Consider the following 12,543-nt stretch of genomic DNA (forward strand, 5'->3'; position numbering starts at 1 on the left):
AGGATGAACACATCTGGGGCAGGTCCTTTCCATCCTTTGGCAGAATTTCAGCAGGGCTTGAGAACAAGGCTAAAACTATGCAACCCAGACCAGCCCTACCCCAGGTCTGGTGTCGATCAGGGCTAAGGCTCTCTGAAACCCCAGACCCCACCACGTGGAATACATGAGGCTGCAATCTCTGGCAGGGCTGGCACTCAGTGGTGCTGCGGGCACCTTGCTGGTGCTGTGCATACTCCACGGCCCCCTGGGATGAAGAGTGAGCGACACACAGAAGAGCTACTGGCTCAGCCTGTATTCCAGCCCTGCCTACACTCTGTCCGGCCTTGGCCTAAGCGTACCATCACTGGGCAACCTGGAGGGGCTCATTGCTGCCGTTTTCCAACCTCACAACCCAGTCCTGCCCTGCCCCCATGCTGCTCTTGCCTATGGAAGGCTCGGTTTTTGTTTTTTTTTTTTTTTACCAGTCTTGCAGAAGGGGCTATGGACCGGGAAATAAAGTCTGGTTTCCTCTCTGAATGGTGTTACTGGGTTCTTTACTTCCACATGGGCAGGTGTCCATGCACACGACAGCAGTCCCTGCACCTGCCTCCTCAAGGCATTTCAGCCAACAAGAGCCACCAACAAGGTGGTTCCTGGCAGGGGCTGGCAGCAGACTCAGCCAGCCAGGACCCTCACCTGCCACCTTTCATCCTTCAAGAAGAGAATAGCTAAGGGATACAGAGAGGAGGAAAAATGGGGTGTCTCAACCCTGCCCCAGCTGGCCTCAGTCAGATGCTGGTGGGGGTGGAGCTGGCTGTTGGCCACCAGTGACCCACCTCCCCTGCTTCTCCACAAGCAAAGCCCAAGCACAGGCCCGGCTCCACGGTGACACAGCTAGCCAGAGTCCTGGCCAGACAACGGGGCTGGCCGCTGACTCCTCCCACACACGTGCGCCTGGCCGTGTGGCTCAGCATCTGGATCTGAGGTGAAGGAGGTAAAGCGGGGTGGGGGAACAGAGCCGCCTCCTCTCGGCAGGTGCCCCGCGCTCTGTGCTGCCACCACACCCATGGCAAGGGCAAGTCTGCGAGAATTCACCTGGAATGGGGTGGCAGGGGTGGTCTTTAGGAAGACTGCCTGCCCAGGACCCCAGAACTGAGCAGGAAATGAGGTGTCAGGAGAGCAGAGGCAATGGAAAAGCGGGGAGTCAGCACAGGCCACGTGGCTGCACACGCAGTCTTGTTTATTGGCTCATCGAACACGCACACCGAGTATGTACACAGACATAAATATTCCAATGTACAAATGTTACACGGGACTTGCAGGCCGTGCCCAGTCTGTGCCCTGTCCTGCCACGTGGGAGGATGAAGGCTGGCGGGGGGCTGGCACTGGGAGGCCGGGATCTGCAGGAGGGAGAGGTCCTGCTCCCCTCTCCTCACAGGCACCTCCAAGGGGTCCTGGCCCTCCTCAGTATGTGCTCCCCCTCTCTGCCGTGGCTCAAACCGCAGACCTCTCTGCGGGTCCCGGGACTCTGGCCAGTTCCTCTGCTCCGTCGCTGTGCGAACCTTGCTGCTTCACCTCCGGCCCCTCTGGCCTCCTGCCTGCGCCTCAGAGGAGGCTGGGGCTTCGATGCAGCTCAGCGGAGGGGCTGGGGCCGTTGGCCGCCTCTCTGCCCGGGGCGGGGGCCAAGCCGCAGCCCTCCCCAGGGCAGCCATGCTGGGTGAGGATGTCCGCACACTCCTGGCTGCCAGCCCGCCGGGCGTAGGCCAGCGGGGTGAGGCCCCGGGCGTCTCGGCTCCTCACGTCCACCCCGTACTGCGGGAGAGAGCGCAGGTTGGCAGTTGGAACCGTGTGAGTGGGGTGGGACGGAGCAGGGTAGGGCGGGCTGCCCACTCACCCAGATGAGCAGCTGCGTGAAGACCACGTTGGCCATGGCGCTGGAGAGGTGCAGGGCTGTGCGGCCGTCCCCGTCCCCATAGGTCTCATTCACCTCCTCCTTGGAGCCGTGGGCCAGCAGCATCACCAGCAGCCGCAGGTCATCCTCCACCACGGCGCGCAGCAGCTGCTGTCCCAGCGGCACGTCCGAGCTCGGCAGCGGGGCCAGGAAGAGCTTCTGCTCGTACTTGGCCCGGATCCAGCGTTCCTTCTCCTCCCTGCGGCCGCAGGTCCGTCAGTTGAGGCAGGAGCCCACGTGGGGGGCCCAGGAGGTGGCCAGGAGAGCAAGCAGGGTGCAAGGGGAGAGATGGTGAGAGAGGCCAAGAGTGGCACACACGGGGGGCCTTGGGGGACCAGGGAAGCTGACACTGAAGGCAGGCCCCTGGGAGGCAGCAGGGCTGTGGGGGGCTGCGAGGGGCAAGAAGGTTCCAGACAGGCCCATGTGGTGGCTTATCTGGCCGTCGAAGTCTCTCGATTGGCAGCGCTGGAACAAAGCAGGTGGGGGCCCGGCACAGGGGGCCTGGCAGTCCCTATCTCCCACCCATTCTCCCCATCTCAGAACTCAGGCTAGGGGCTCCCCACCACACACAGCGATAGGAACCCTGCGCATGCGCCTCCTGCTGGCCCCCTGACCTGCTGATAACGCTCAAAAAGGGCCTGTTGTTGTGAGCCGCCTGAGTGACAGGCCCCACTGAGGGGGAGGGCCGCCCCCAGGGGCCCACTGCCAAGCACAGCAGCCGCTCCTTTTAACCCTTCTAACACTGTCATGGCCAGCAGCCACCGGGCACCCACCAGCCCTAGTCTGTCCACTTGCTGGGAGATCCCGCCCCCCATGAACCCACCAACCTGCAGGCTTCAGGCCCTGGCTTTGAGTAGCCATCCAGGGCCCCCTCCCAGACACTGTTGGCTAGGGCATTGCCCATGGCGGTCATCACGGCCAGCAGCTCGGGCGGCCAATCGTCGAGGTCGAGGGAGCGGACCCGGGACAGGTGAGCCCCCAGGTGCCGGTGGATGCCCGAGCACTCGATGCACATGAGGGCGCCCAGGTTCAGGCTGGCCCAGTCCGGATCTAGGTCAGGAGAGGAAACCCCATGCAGCAGGCCAGACGACTGGGCCAAGGGACGACTGGGCAAGCCCTCCCCGCCTCTTCCCGGGGCCCGTCTCGGCCGCCTCGGCACTCACTGGGCGCGTCGCAGTCGATGCAGAAGCTGTTGCCGCGAACAGTGCGGACGGCCTGCACAGCCAGAGCCGTGTTCTGGTTTCCCAGGCGAGCCTGCCGCAAGGCGCGAGGGACAGGGTGGTGGCCAGTCAATTGCCAAGACCCCATGTGGTCCCGTTCTCGTGACCTCCCACCCCATGCAGACCCAGCAGCCCCTATGCTGACCTTGTCCTTGGCGCTGCGGCAGCCCTGCAGGCTGGCCAGGATCTGGGCCTGCACACTCTGAACCCACAGCTCCCGTTCTTCGGCTGTGGAGGCCTCGAAGTGCCACGTCTGTCCGGTGAGTGACACCACCACGAACTCAAACGACTCCTCTGCCTCTGGGGAAGGGGGGTTGACACCGTCAGGCCCCATCACTGCTAACTCCAGTCCCCGCCCCACTCTGCTGGCACTTGCTCCCCCTCCACCATCACCACAGCTGCCCGCCAGGCTCCCTCGAGGGCAACCTGCAGGGGCTGGAAGGAAGGCCAGCAAACTCCCAAGCCTCCATCCCTAACCACCTGTGGAGCCTGAGGCTTGGGTGTGTGGGAGAAGGATGGCGCAAGGTCCCAGCAGCCCTGGCACTGCCAGGAAGGGGTCTGGCAAGCCAGGGAGGGGTGCCAGTGACTGGGGAAGGAGGCAGTGGGGTGCTAGGAGGCAAGCGCCGGGAGAGGCTGGGACGGGAGCGGGCGTGGGCACCATCCGTACGTGTCAGCTGCAGCCGCCTCATTTTGCAGCTCATTAAACCCAATATTCCTGACGGCGTCAGTGTGGGGCTCCTGGGAGCTGGGCCCCTCCCCCACAACGCTGCCACAGCAAGTCAGGAAGGGCAAGTGGATGGGGGTTAGAGGGTCCCTCCAGGAACACATGATATTGGGGGACCGACCGGCTTGGGGTGGGCCGGAGGCTGCCAGGAATGCTGTGAAGCTCACCCCAGCTCTGCATCTAGCTCCCCACCCCTCTGGGGGATGGCCACACATGGCTCTCATTCCCTCAAGGGTCAGGACCCCAGAGGTAAACACTTCCCATAAGCAGCAGGGCCTGCTGTAGGGGCGGAAGGCAGTTGGGGCACCTGTGGAGGCTCACAGCACCTGCGCCCCGGGCAGCCTCTCTCCTCACTGACATTCCCAGCCTCTACTGAACACCTCCTGTTGCGCCACCTGCTAGGGTCCCTCAGCCACACTGCCAACTCTGCTTTCCTCACACCCCAGCCTGGTGCCCCACCTCGCACTGGGAGCCTGCAGTTACCTGTGGGCCGTGACCGCTAAGCGTCACTGTGGCACATGGTTGGCTGAGAGTGGCACCCTCCCGACCCTGGCAGGGCAGGAAGGACAAGCTATATGGTCACAGAAGTCAATTTGTTTGGGAGCAAAGAGACCCCCAACCCCAGAAGAGATAGGTGTTGAAGCTGCGGGGGTGGGGGGGACCATCAGAAGAGTGGCAGGATAACTAATTAGGACAACTGATGATGGGGAAGATGCCACGGGTTGGAACTGTGAGCAGCTGGAAGTCCATGGCCTACAGAAGACCAAGCAGAGACCCGGCCAATCCACACACACACACACACACACGGGAGACACCTATTATGTACCCAGTCCTTGGCAGTTGAACGGATGACACAGAGACAGAACACAAACATCCTTGCCACGGGCCTTGGAAGTCACTGCAGTGGCCTGCTTTCGCCTTCTTCAGGGATAAGAGAGGTAAGCTGGCACTGCAGCAGGGAGGGTCTCAGGCGAGCACAAGTAGGGAGGGCCTGAAGACAGGGGCCTGGATGACGACAAGAGGCCTCGGAACTGCTTCTGCCAGAAGCTGATGCTAAAGTGCTTAGTCTGCCTTGAGCAGGAGGCTGTTAGCTTTGCTACGTTATCCCTGAGTCCCGCTGCCCCACCTCCTGTGCCCGAGCGCCCTCGGGGGTCCCCCTAACCTTCAGCGGCACTGCTGGGGCCATCTGGTCGGGGGGTCCCGGTGCTCTTTTTCCGGCGATGCTTCTTCCGGTTGGAGTGGGGAGATGGGGGAGGCTCCAGCTTGGGGCTGGAACTGAGTGCCTCGGCTGGGTCACTGGCTGGTGAGGAGGGGAGAGGTGGAGAAGTGTGGGACGGGGGTGTGGGGGGCACGGGGCATGTCAGGGCGCAGGGCCCAGGGCCCAGGAAGGAGAGAGCCAGGCCTGCCACGTGGGGGCCACACCCACACCTCTGTGGGCCGGGGGTCTGCCCAGGCTCCCCAGAAGCCAATGCGGAGAGGGAAAGAGAGAAACAGAGAGAAGGCAACTTGGAGCAGACACAAGCAGAGGGAGGAAGTGGCCCTCCAGCCTGCAGCGGTAGGAGGAGGCCCCGGGAACTCACAGGGAGCTGAAACCCCAGCAGCTCCGCACCAAATTTATCCTCAATCACACTCCCCGCTCCTCACAATTAATAGCAGAATTAGAAACAATCAGGGAGCTGCCTAATTACTGTCAATTAGAGCGCGCTAATCAAGCTCCGGCTCCCACACCCCGCCCGGCGCTCACCACTAAATGTCAAACTTCATTAGAGGCAGACGCGCGCTCCCGCCCTCCCCGCGTTCCTCCTTCCAGACTCAACAGAGAGGTCTCACCAGGGCCCAGCACCGGCCACCACCACGCAGGGACCGTGACCCCCGACCTGGGGCTGGGCCGGGCCAGCAGGTGGCTCAGCCGCTGGCCCCTGGCCGCTGGGCTGGGCGGGCGTCTCAGGAGGCTCCCCCAGAAGCACAGCAGAGGGGGCGCGGGGTGGAGAAGGGGAGCCGCTGCCCCGTTCCTGGGTTACCAGGGGGCAGAGGAGCAGACAGGAGGGCTGTGTGCCCTGTCTTTATCTTTGGGAACCGCTGAGGAGCAGGGTCTGGAAGCCCAACCGTTAGGATTTGGGAGAATGTAAGAAGGGCTGAAGAAGGAAATACACACACACACACAAAGGTGGAAACCGAAGGGGAAAGAAAATGAGCCGGCCGCTTCCCAGCCGTGAGCAAACGACAGGGGAGGCGAGGTGGAGTTTCCCCACCCACCCAGGATGGGGCAGGACCCCTGAGCTCTCAGGACAGTTCCGCGGGACCCCGCTGCCTTCGGAACGGCTTGCACAGCGGCAGAGTCCCCAGCCTCTAACCTCCCAGCTCAGCCCTTCCCTGGCGCCCCCGCGGAGAGGCTGATGAGCTGACTCGCGGGGGGCTGATGGCGACCGGGAGAGCGAGGCAGGAGGAGCTGCTCAGGGCGGGCCTCTAGCGCCGCCGCTGGCCGCGCCCGGGGCCTGCAGCCCGAGAGGATGGGCTCGGTGCTAGGGCGGACTCGGGCCTCTGCCGTGTGTGCGGGCCCTGGCGGCTGCAGCATCAGTCAGCCACCGACCCTGGAAGGGCCCCGAGGGTCCTACCCCTGAGCACCTCTGGGGCTGAAAGTGTTGTGTGGCTCCCCTCCTCTATGCTTGCCTAACGTGGGGGGGGGGTCCCCCAGCTGCGGGCCGAGCTGCCACTCACCAGGGTGCTGCGTGCTGGGGGGCAGGGCAGAGGCCTCACTCCACTGGTCGGTGCTGGAAACGGAGCAGGAGCGCTGGTGCAGCCCCTGGGGGCTCGAGCCAGCCCAGGCTGAGCTGCTGACGGGGCGCTCAGAATGCAGGGAAGTGCTGCTGGCCGAGTGGGGGGCACCTGGGAGGTGGGGGGTGGAGGTGAGGCTAGGAGAGGGGCAGAGCTCCAGAAATGCCAGCAGGTCACTAAGGAAAATTCAGAGGAAGGGTCCGGCCTCAGCAGGTAGCAACCAGGCATACTAGAGGAGTCCTACATGCCTCAGGGGGCAGCCTGGCCCCAGACCAGGACACTCCCTTCTCTATAAAGCGCCAAGGGCAGGGACTCTATCCCCTCCCTGAGGTCACCCCATCAAGTGCCCGAGGTAAGGGGGTGGGGGGCGTGCTCCCAACCTGGCTGGGCTGCATACTGACCCCACCTCTCCTGGCCCAGGCCCTGCACCTTGCATCTCAGTCCATGAACGCCATTTGCTCTGCCTTGGCTTTGCTGCCATTCTGACGAGAAATAAGTGTATCAAATTCAAGTAATTATGTCTAATTAGTATTAGTAATTATCCTGTTGGGCTGGAGAAAATTAATCTTTCGTTTCCCATCAGGGAAGAATGGCAAAGCCAAGGGGAACCAAAGGTTCCGGGAGTGCAGCGGCTGGGCAGGCTGGGCCTTGGGGGGAGGACAGACTCTTGCCCCCAGCAGGCTGTGGGGCCCTCCAGGCTGGAACCCTGGCAACAGTCATGGGCCTCAGAGGCTCTGCCGAAACCTAAGCTAACCCTGCCCTGTAAGACTGAGAATAGTAACTTGAGGTCATGAGGAAGAAATGGCCAGGGGAGGGCCAGGCACAGGTGGGCCCAACCCCAGGAGCTGGCCAGATGTGGAGGCTGTGGGGTGGGGCAATCAGAGGGGCCTGAAGCTGGCCGGAAGCAGAGGGAGCAGACAGAGGCCGGGTCTGCGGGGGGCGGAGGGGGGAGGGGGGAAGGGGGGGGCGGCGCACAGCCATGGGTGCCTCCCAGCAGCCCGGCAGGTGTGTGGGACTGGGGTCTGGCCTGGTCAGCACAGGAAGCAGCTGGAAGGTCAAGGGGCAGGCCCGAGGCAAGTTTGTTGTTTCTCTTGTTTTAGGAACAACACTCACAGCAGGACTGGACACACAGTAGATGCCGAGTCACACGGAGACAGGCCAGTGTGTCCCCTTGCAGTCCCCAACCCCAGCCGTCGGGAGACCTGACGGTGTGGCTGCCTCCCAGCCCAGTCTCCTCCCGTCCTCAGCCTTCCAGAGGGCACACCCGCTCCCTGGCTCACCCACCTTGCCACCCCTGACCCGGTCCTGCTTCCTTTGCATTTAGCTTCCTAACCCCAGCCTACCCCACCCCCCCGCCCCATCCAAAGAGAGCACGGGCCCAACTCTCCTCCCCAAGCCCCCCAACCCAAAACCCTGAGGGAGGAAAAGTGCTTTCCCTTTTCTTTGTTAATTCTCCCCTCATTACGCCTGCAATCCCACAATCAGTGTGCACTGTAATTGTCGAATTTGATGCTAATGATTAATGAATTAAACATGGAGCCATCAATTAGTCCTCGGAGGATAATTCTGCATAAAGCAGCGGATAATGTAATTACAGTAACAAAGATAATGAGATGTTAACATCGCCCGGTGAGCGGGAGACATGTGTGTGTGCACGCGGGTCGGTGTCAGTGTGCGGCTGCGGGCACGCGGCGTGGTTGGCGCCGTCAGTGCGTTCCCGCGTGTGGGTGCTGTAATTAGGGGAGCGTGCGCACCAGCCTCCTCTTGCAAGCCACTTCAGCGCCCCGGGGACAGGTGGCCTGGGCCTGGAACCAGAAACCCTAAGCCAACCAGCCAGGGTGCACCAGCTCCCTGCACAGGCCTGGCACTGCCACCAGTTCAGCTGGGCCTGTGCCCCTAATGCATCCTACAGGCTCCCCGCTAGGGTGTAAACCCTAGCATTTCCACCTCCCAGGGGAGGCACACTGGCTTCTTTGGACCCACAATCTTGACTTCCTAGTGTTGCAGTGGCCTGGGGGCTGGTGTGGAGATGACTACCGTGCCCACAGCGTTGGCCTGCTCAGTGATGGCCACCCTCCCGACACACACACACACTGCACCACGCTGGGAAGCTGCCGCCTAACCCAGCTGTTGCAGCCCAAGTGCCAGCAGCACTTTGAATGGGTGGTCCTTAGTTTGGGGTCTCTGGTTCATCCCAGGGGACTTGGTACCCTTACCCTGGTCCCCCCGCCAGGTCTGAAGCCCCATCCTATCACCATGACAAGCAGACACATGCCCTGAGCCTCCCCAGGAAAGGCAGCACACACACCGGCTCAGGACCTCCAGAGCTGACCGCTGACACAGAGGCAGGGCAGCGACCCCAGCTGCTGTTTCTGGGTCCAGGGAGGACACGATCAGAGGGGACGGACCCAGAGATCTTAGGAAGAAAGGTTCAGAAGCCCAGGGAGTAGAGTGTTGGGGCAAGACAACCTGGTATAGGGAAAGACAGTCCCAGAAGAGTTAGGGGGTCCAGAGCAGAAGCCTGAGGGAGAGGGGACAAGCGAAGACTAGGAAGGGAGTCCCTGGGACAGAGGGTCTTGTGTAAATGATCCCACCGAAAGGTATGACAAAAGCCACACCTCCACGCCTCTCAGCCTCCTCCTTCCTTCCGACGGCCTCATCCTCCAGCAGAGCCCCGCCTCGTGGGCCCAACGGACTCAGGCCGCTCTGTCCCTCTCACCTCCTGGCTCTGTGTGCAAGGCAGGCGGAGAGGCTGGCCCAACCCTCCAGTTACCTGCTCAGTCCAGATGCAAAGAGGGTCCCCACCTCGTTCCTTAAACTAACCGCTCCCCTAGAAGTCTGCTGCTGCCTTAGCGAGTGCCCCCACAACTGAGACAACCCCAAAGTGAGGGACCAGCTGGGCAACAGGTTGGGGCCTCATACCAACTCATACGGCCTGCTCCCTTGGCCACACAGTGGCCGTGCCCAGCCTTCCAGTACTTTCCACCTGTTCCACCAAGAAGGTCGCCTCACCTGTGCCCCCACCCAGTTGTGTGTGACTCCGCTCCATGGGTAGCCCGTTGGCACGGGGGCTGGTGCCCGGGGCTGTGGCAGGTGTGGCTCGGGGCAGACGCTTGCCTGGCACCTTCACCGTGGTCCTCAGCAGGTCAATCTCCTTGCCGTGGATATTCTGCATGTAATCCTAGATGTCGCAAGAGTGAGATGTAGAGTGATCAGCGCGGCTCACTTTACAACAGTTCTCAACAACTATATGTCCCCCCCGCTCTGCTGCTTCCTGAGGTTGGGAGGGTGGGGGAGGCAAAGATCAAATCTTAAAACAAACAGGGCCCGGTGCGATAGCCTAGCGGCTAATATCCTTGCCTTGCATGGGCCAGGATCCCATATACGTGCTGGTTCTTGTCCTTGCAGTCCCATCCAGCTCCCTGTTTGTGGCCCAGGAAAGCTGTCAAGGACGGCCCAAAGCCTTGGCACCCTGCAGCACCCATGTGGGAGACCCGGAAGAAGTTCATGGCTCCTGGCTTCAGATCAGAGCAGCTCTGGCCATTGCAATCATGTGGGGAGTGAATCAACAGACAGAAGATCTTCTTCTCTGTCTCTCCTCCTCTCTATATTTGACTTTCCAATTAAAAAAAAAGCACATCTCTGAGGATGGCGTTATGACCCAGAGGGTGAGTGCAGCTCGTGACACCAGCATCCCACATCAGAGGACCTGATGGCTCTGTTTCCAGTGCAGCTCCCTGCTGTTGCACCCGGGAGAGCGGCAGAGGGTGGCCCAGGCACATGGGCATTGCCACCCATGTGTGCAGCCTAGACAGAGCTCCTGGTCCAGTAGACGGAACAGTTCTATTACTCTTCCAGATAAATAAATATGTATTTTTAAAGATTTACTTATTTTTACTGAAAAGGCAACTTTATACAGAAGAGAGGGAAAGATCTTCCATCCACTGTTCACTGTCCCAAAGTGGCTGCAATGGCTGGAGCTGAGCTGATCTGGAGGAGCCAGGAGCTTCCTCCAGGTCTCCCATGTGGGTGCAGGGTTCCAAGGCTTTGGGCCGTCCTTGACTGCTTTCCCAGGCCACAAGCAGGGAGCTGGATGGGAAGTGGAGCACCTGGGACATGAACTGGTGCTGATATGGGATCCCAATGCATGCAAGGTGAGGATTTAGCCACTGAGCTATCGTGCTGAATGCTCAAATAAATAAATCTTAAAACAACACCCACAAATATCACCCGCCCAAAGTTCCCAGGTTTCAGGTCTGGAAGGAAGCAGGGTCAGGGGGATCTAGGGACGTGGAGCCGGGTACCTGAGGCTTAGCCCCTTACAGCAGCCAGCGATGTGGAGGCCGAGCCCTGGGCAAAGTGGGCTTCTGGAGACAGCCCTAAGGCAGCTAACAGGACCCCGCCATCTAGGGCCCAGGGAGGTAGACCCTGTGCTTCTCCCCATTTCAGAAGCACCCCAGGAACCTTCTAAAGCCTAACCTGGTATTAAATATTTGCTGGACAATTTAGAGGGAAACACCCACCATTTCTGCTGGACTTGAGAATACAGCCACAGGCCTCCCAGTTTTAACCCTTCTACCGCTAATGGTCACTGGTGTCCCAGCAGCAGCCAGGCATGCCGGGTGCCAGGGCAGTCCATCAGACACACACAGTCACAGCTCGTGTGTCACCTCCCAGCCTTCCATGCCAGGATAGAACATCAAAGATACACACATACACCCACACACGATTCAAGTGTCATCTCCTGGCCTTCCACGCCCACTCTGCGGGTAAACAAACAGGCTGCGGGAGGCCAGGTCCCCTGCGGTTACCACCAAGGCTGGGTGCCAGTTTTTCAGATCCCCACAGCTGCGCTCCACACGCAGTTTCTTCAACCTGTTCTAGGCACAGGGATGCACCGCATCTTCAGCTCAGAGACAACACGGCCTGGCTGAGGGCAAGGCTGGCACGGCCTGCAGGCCCCCTCCACACCCCAACCCCAGGGCATCTCCTAAACCCAGAGCTGGGCCTAGAACCCAGCTGCACCTCCTGCTTCTCACCTCTCCTTTTAGTCCTCCCTTCTAGGTCTCCGTCACAGTCATGCCCCCACACCCTGGTCCCCACAGCAGCAGATCCTCCCCACGGGGGCCACATGCCTTCCCGGGAGAAACAGCAGGCTGCCAGGGCAGGGTCTCCAGAAGGCAGCCCTGTTCCCCTGCCATGCTACCCCTACCAACCATGCCTGGCTCTCTGCCCTCCTGCTACCCTGGCACCCTGTGCTCTGGGCATCTGCTCCCTGTCTCGGGACCATAAACCAGTTACTGCTGGCCATCTCCGGCTCAGGCAAGGCTTCTTTGACCCCCTCTAGGGCCACAGCCTGCCTAGAGCTTCCAAGGCTCTTCTCACAGAGATGGCCAGGAAGGAAGCCAACCCAGGACCCCCTTCCGTGTCCCTCAAGCTAAAACTCCAGTGTTGCCTGGCCAGTCACTGTGGACCCTCTGGTCTCTCAGCCCAGTGCCTAAGGTGTGACTGCACTGTTGCACTTCCTTTCTCCACCTCCATCCCACAAACTCAACTTCTGCAGCTTTTTGTCCCTGGTCTCTGCACATACTGATCCCTTATCCCTGCTTGTACCTGTCCAGTTGCATCTTAGATTGGCCACTCTAGACAACGGCCAACAGCTGGCTGGCCCGAAGGCACAGCTGTTGTCATCTCCCAGGGGAGGGACTTGGACCGCTCCAGTTCACAAGAAGGTCACACGGCATCTATGAGCTTCCAGGCCCACTCACACAGCCCTGGACGCCCAGGCTGGGATGTGGCAGAAGTTGACCAGATGCCAAGCATGAGAGCTGCACGGAGGTGACTCTGTTCAGGGCCAAGGAGCCAGAAACTGACTTCAGGGGACAGGGCTGTCC

General features: G+C 60.9%; 1 protein-coding gene across 6 annotated transcripts in view; it reads right to left on the minus strand.

Annotated features, from left to right (window-relative positions):
* Positions 1-1,183: 1,183 nt before the first annotated feature.
* AGAP3 (ArfGAP with GTPase domain, ankyrin repeat and PH domain 3) overlaps positions 1,184-12,543 on the minus strand; it is a 52,176-nt gene continuing 40,816 nt past the window's right edge. For 3 of the 6 annotated variants that reach the window (XM_041002176.1, XM_041002178.1, XM_041002182.1), the window contains 8 exons: positions 9,662-9,830; positions 6,593-6,760; positions 5,037-5,174; positions 3,296-3,450; positions 3,094-3,184; positions 2,758-2,980; positions 1,874-2,129; positions 1,184-1,791 (listed from right to left, as the gene is read on the minus strand). In XM_041002176.1, coding sequence (XP_040858110.1) covers positions 1,585-1,791; positions 1,874-2,129; positions 2,758-2,980; positions 3,094-3,184; positions 3,296-3,450; positions 5,037-5,174; positions 6,593-6,760; positions 9,662-9,830 — 1,407 coding nt within the window. In that variant the 3' untranslated portion in view covers positions 1,184-1,584. Of the gene's footprint in view, positions 1,792-1,873; positions 2,130-2,757; positions 2,981-3,093; positions 3,185-3,295; positions 3,451-5,036; positions 5,198-5,514; positions 5,555-6,592; positions 6,761-7,713; positions 7,740-9,644; positions 9,831-12,543 lie in introns of all 6 variants that reach the window. The other 3 variants (XM_041002179.1, XM_041002183.1, XM_041002180.1) reach the window with 2 other exon arrangements.

The sequence above is a fragment of the Ochotona curzoniae genome, unplaced genomic scaffold (assembly GCF_017591425.1).
Source record: "Ochotona curzoniae isolate NIBS_2020 unplaced genomic scaffold, NIBS_Ocur_1.0 scaffold_2476, whole genome shotgun sequence".
Classification (NCBI taxonomy): Eukaryota; Metazoa; Chordata; class Mammalia; order Lagomorpha; family Ochotonidae; genus Ochotona; species Ochotona curzoniae.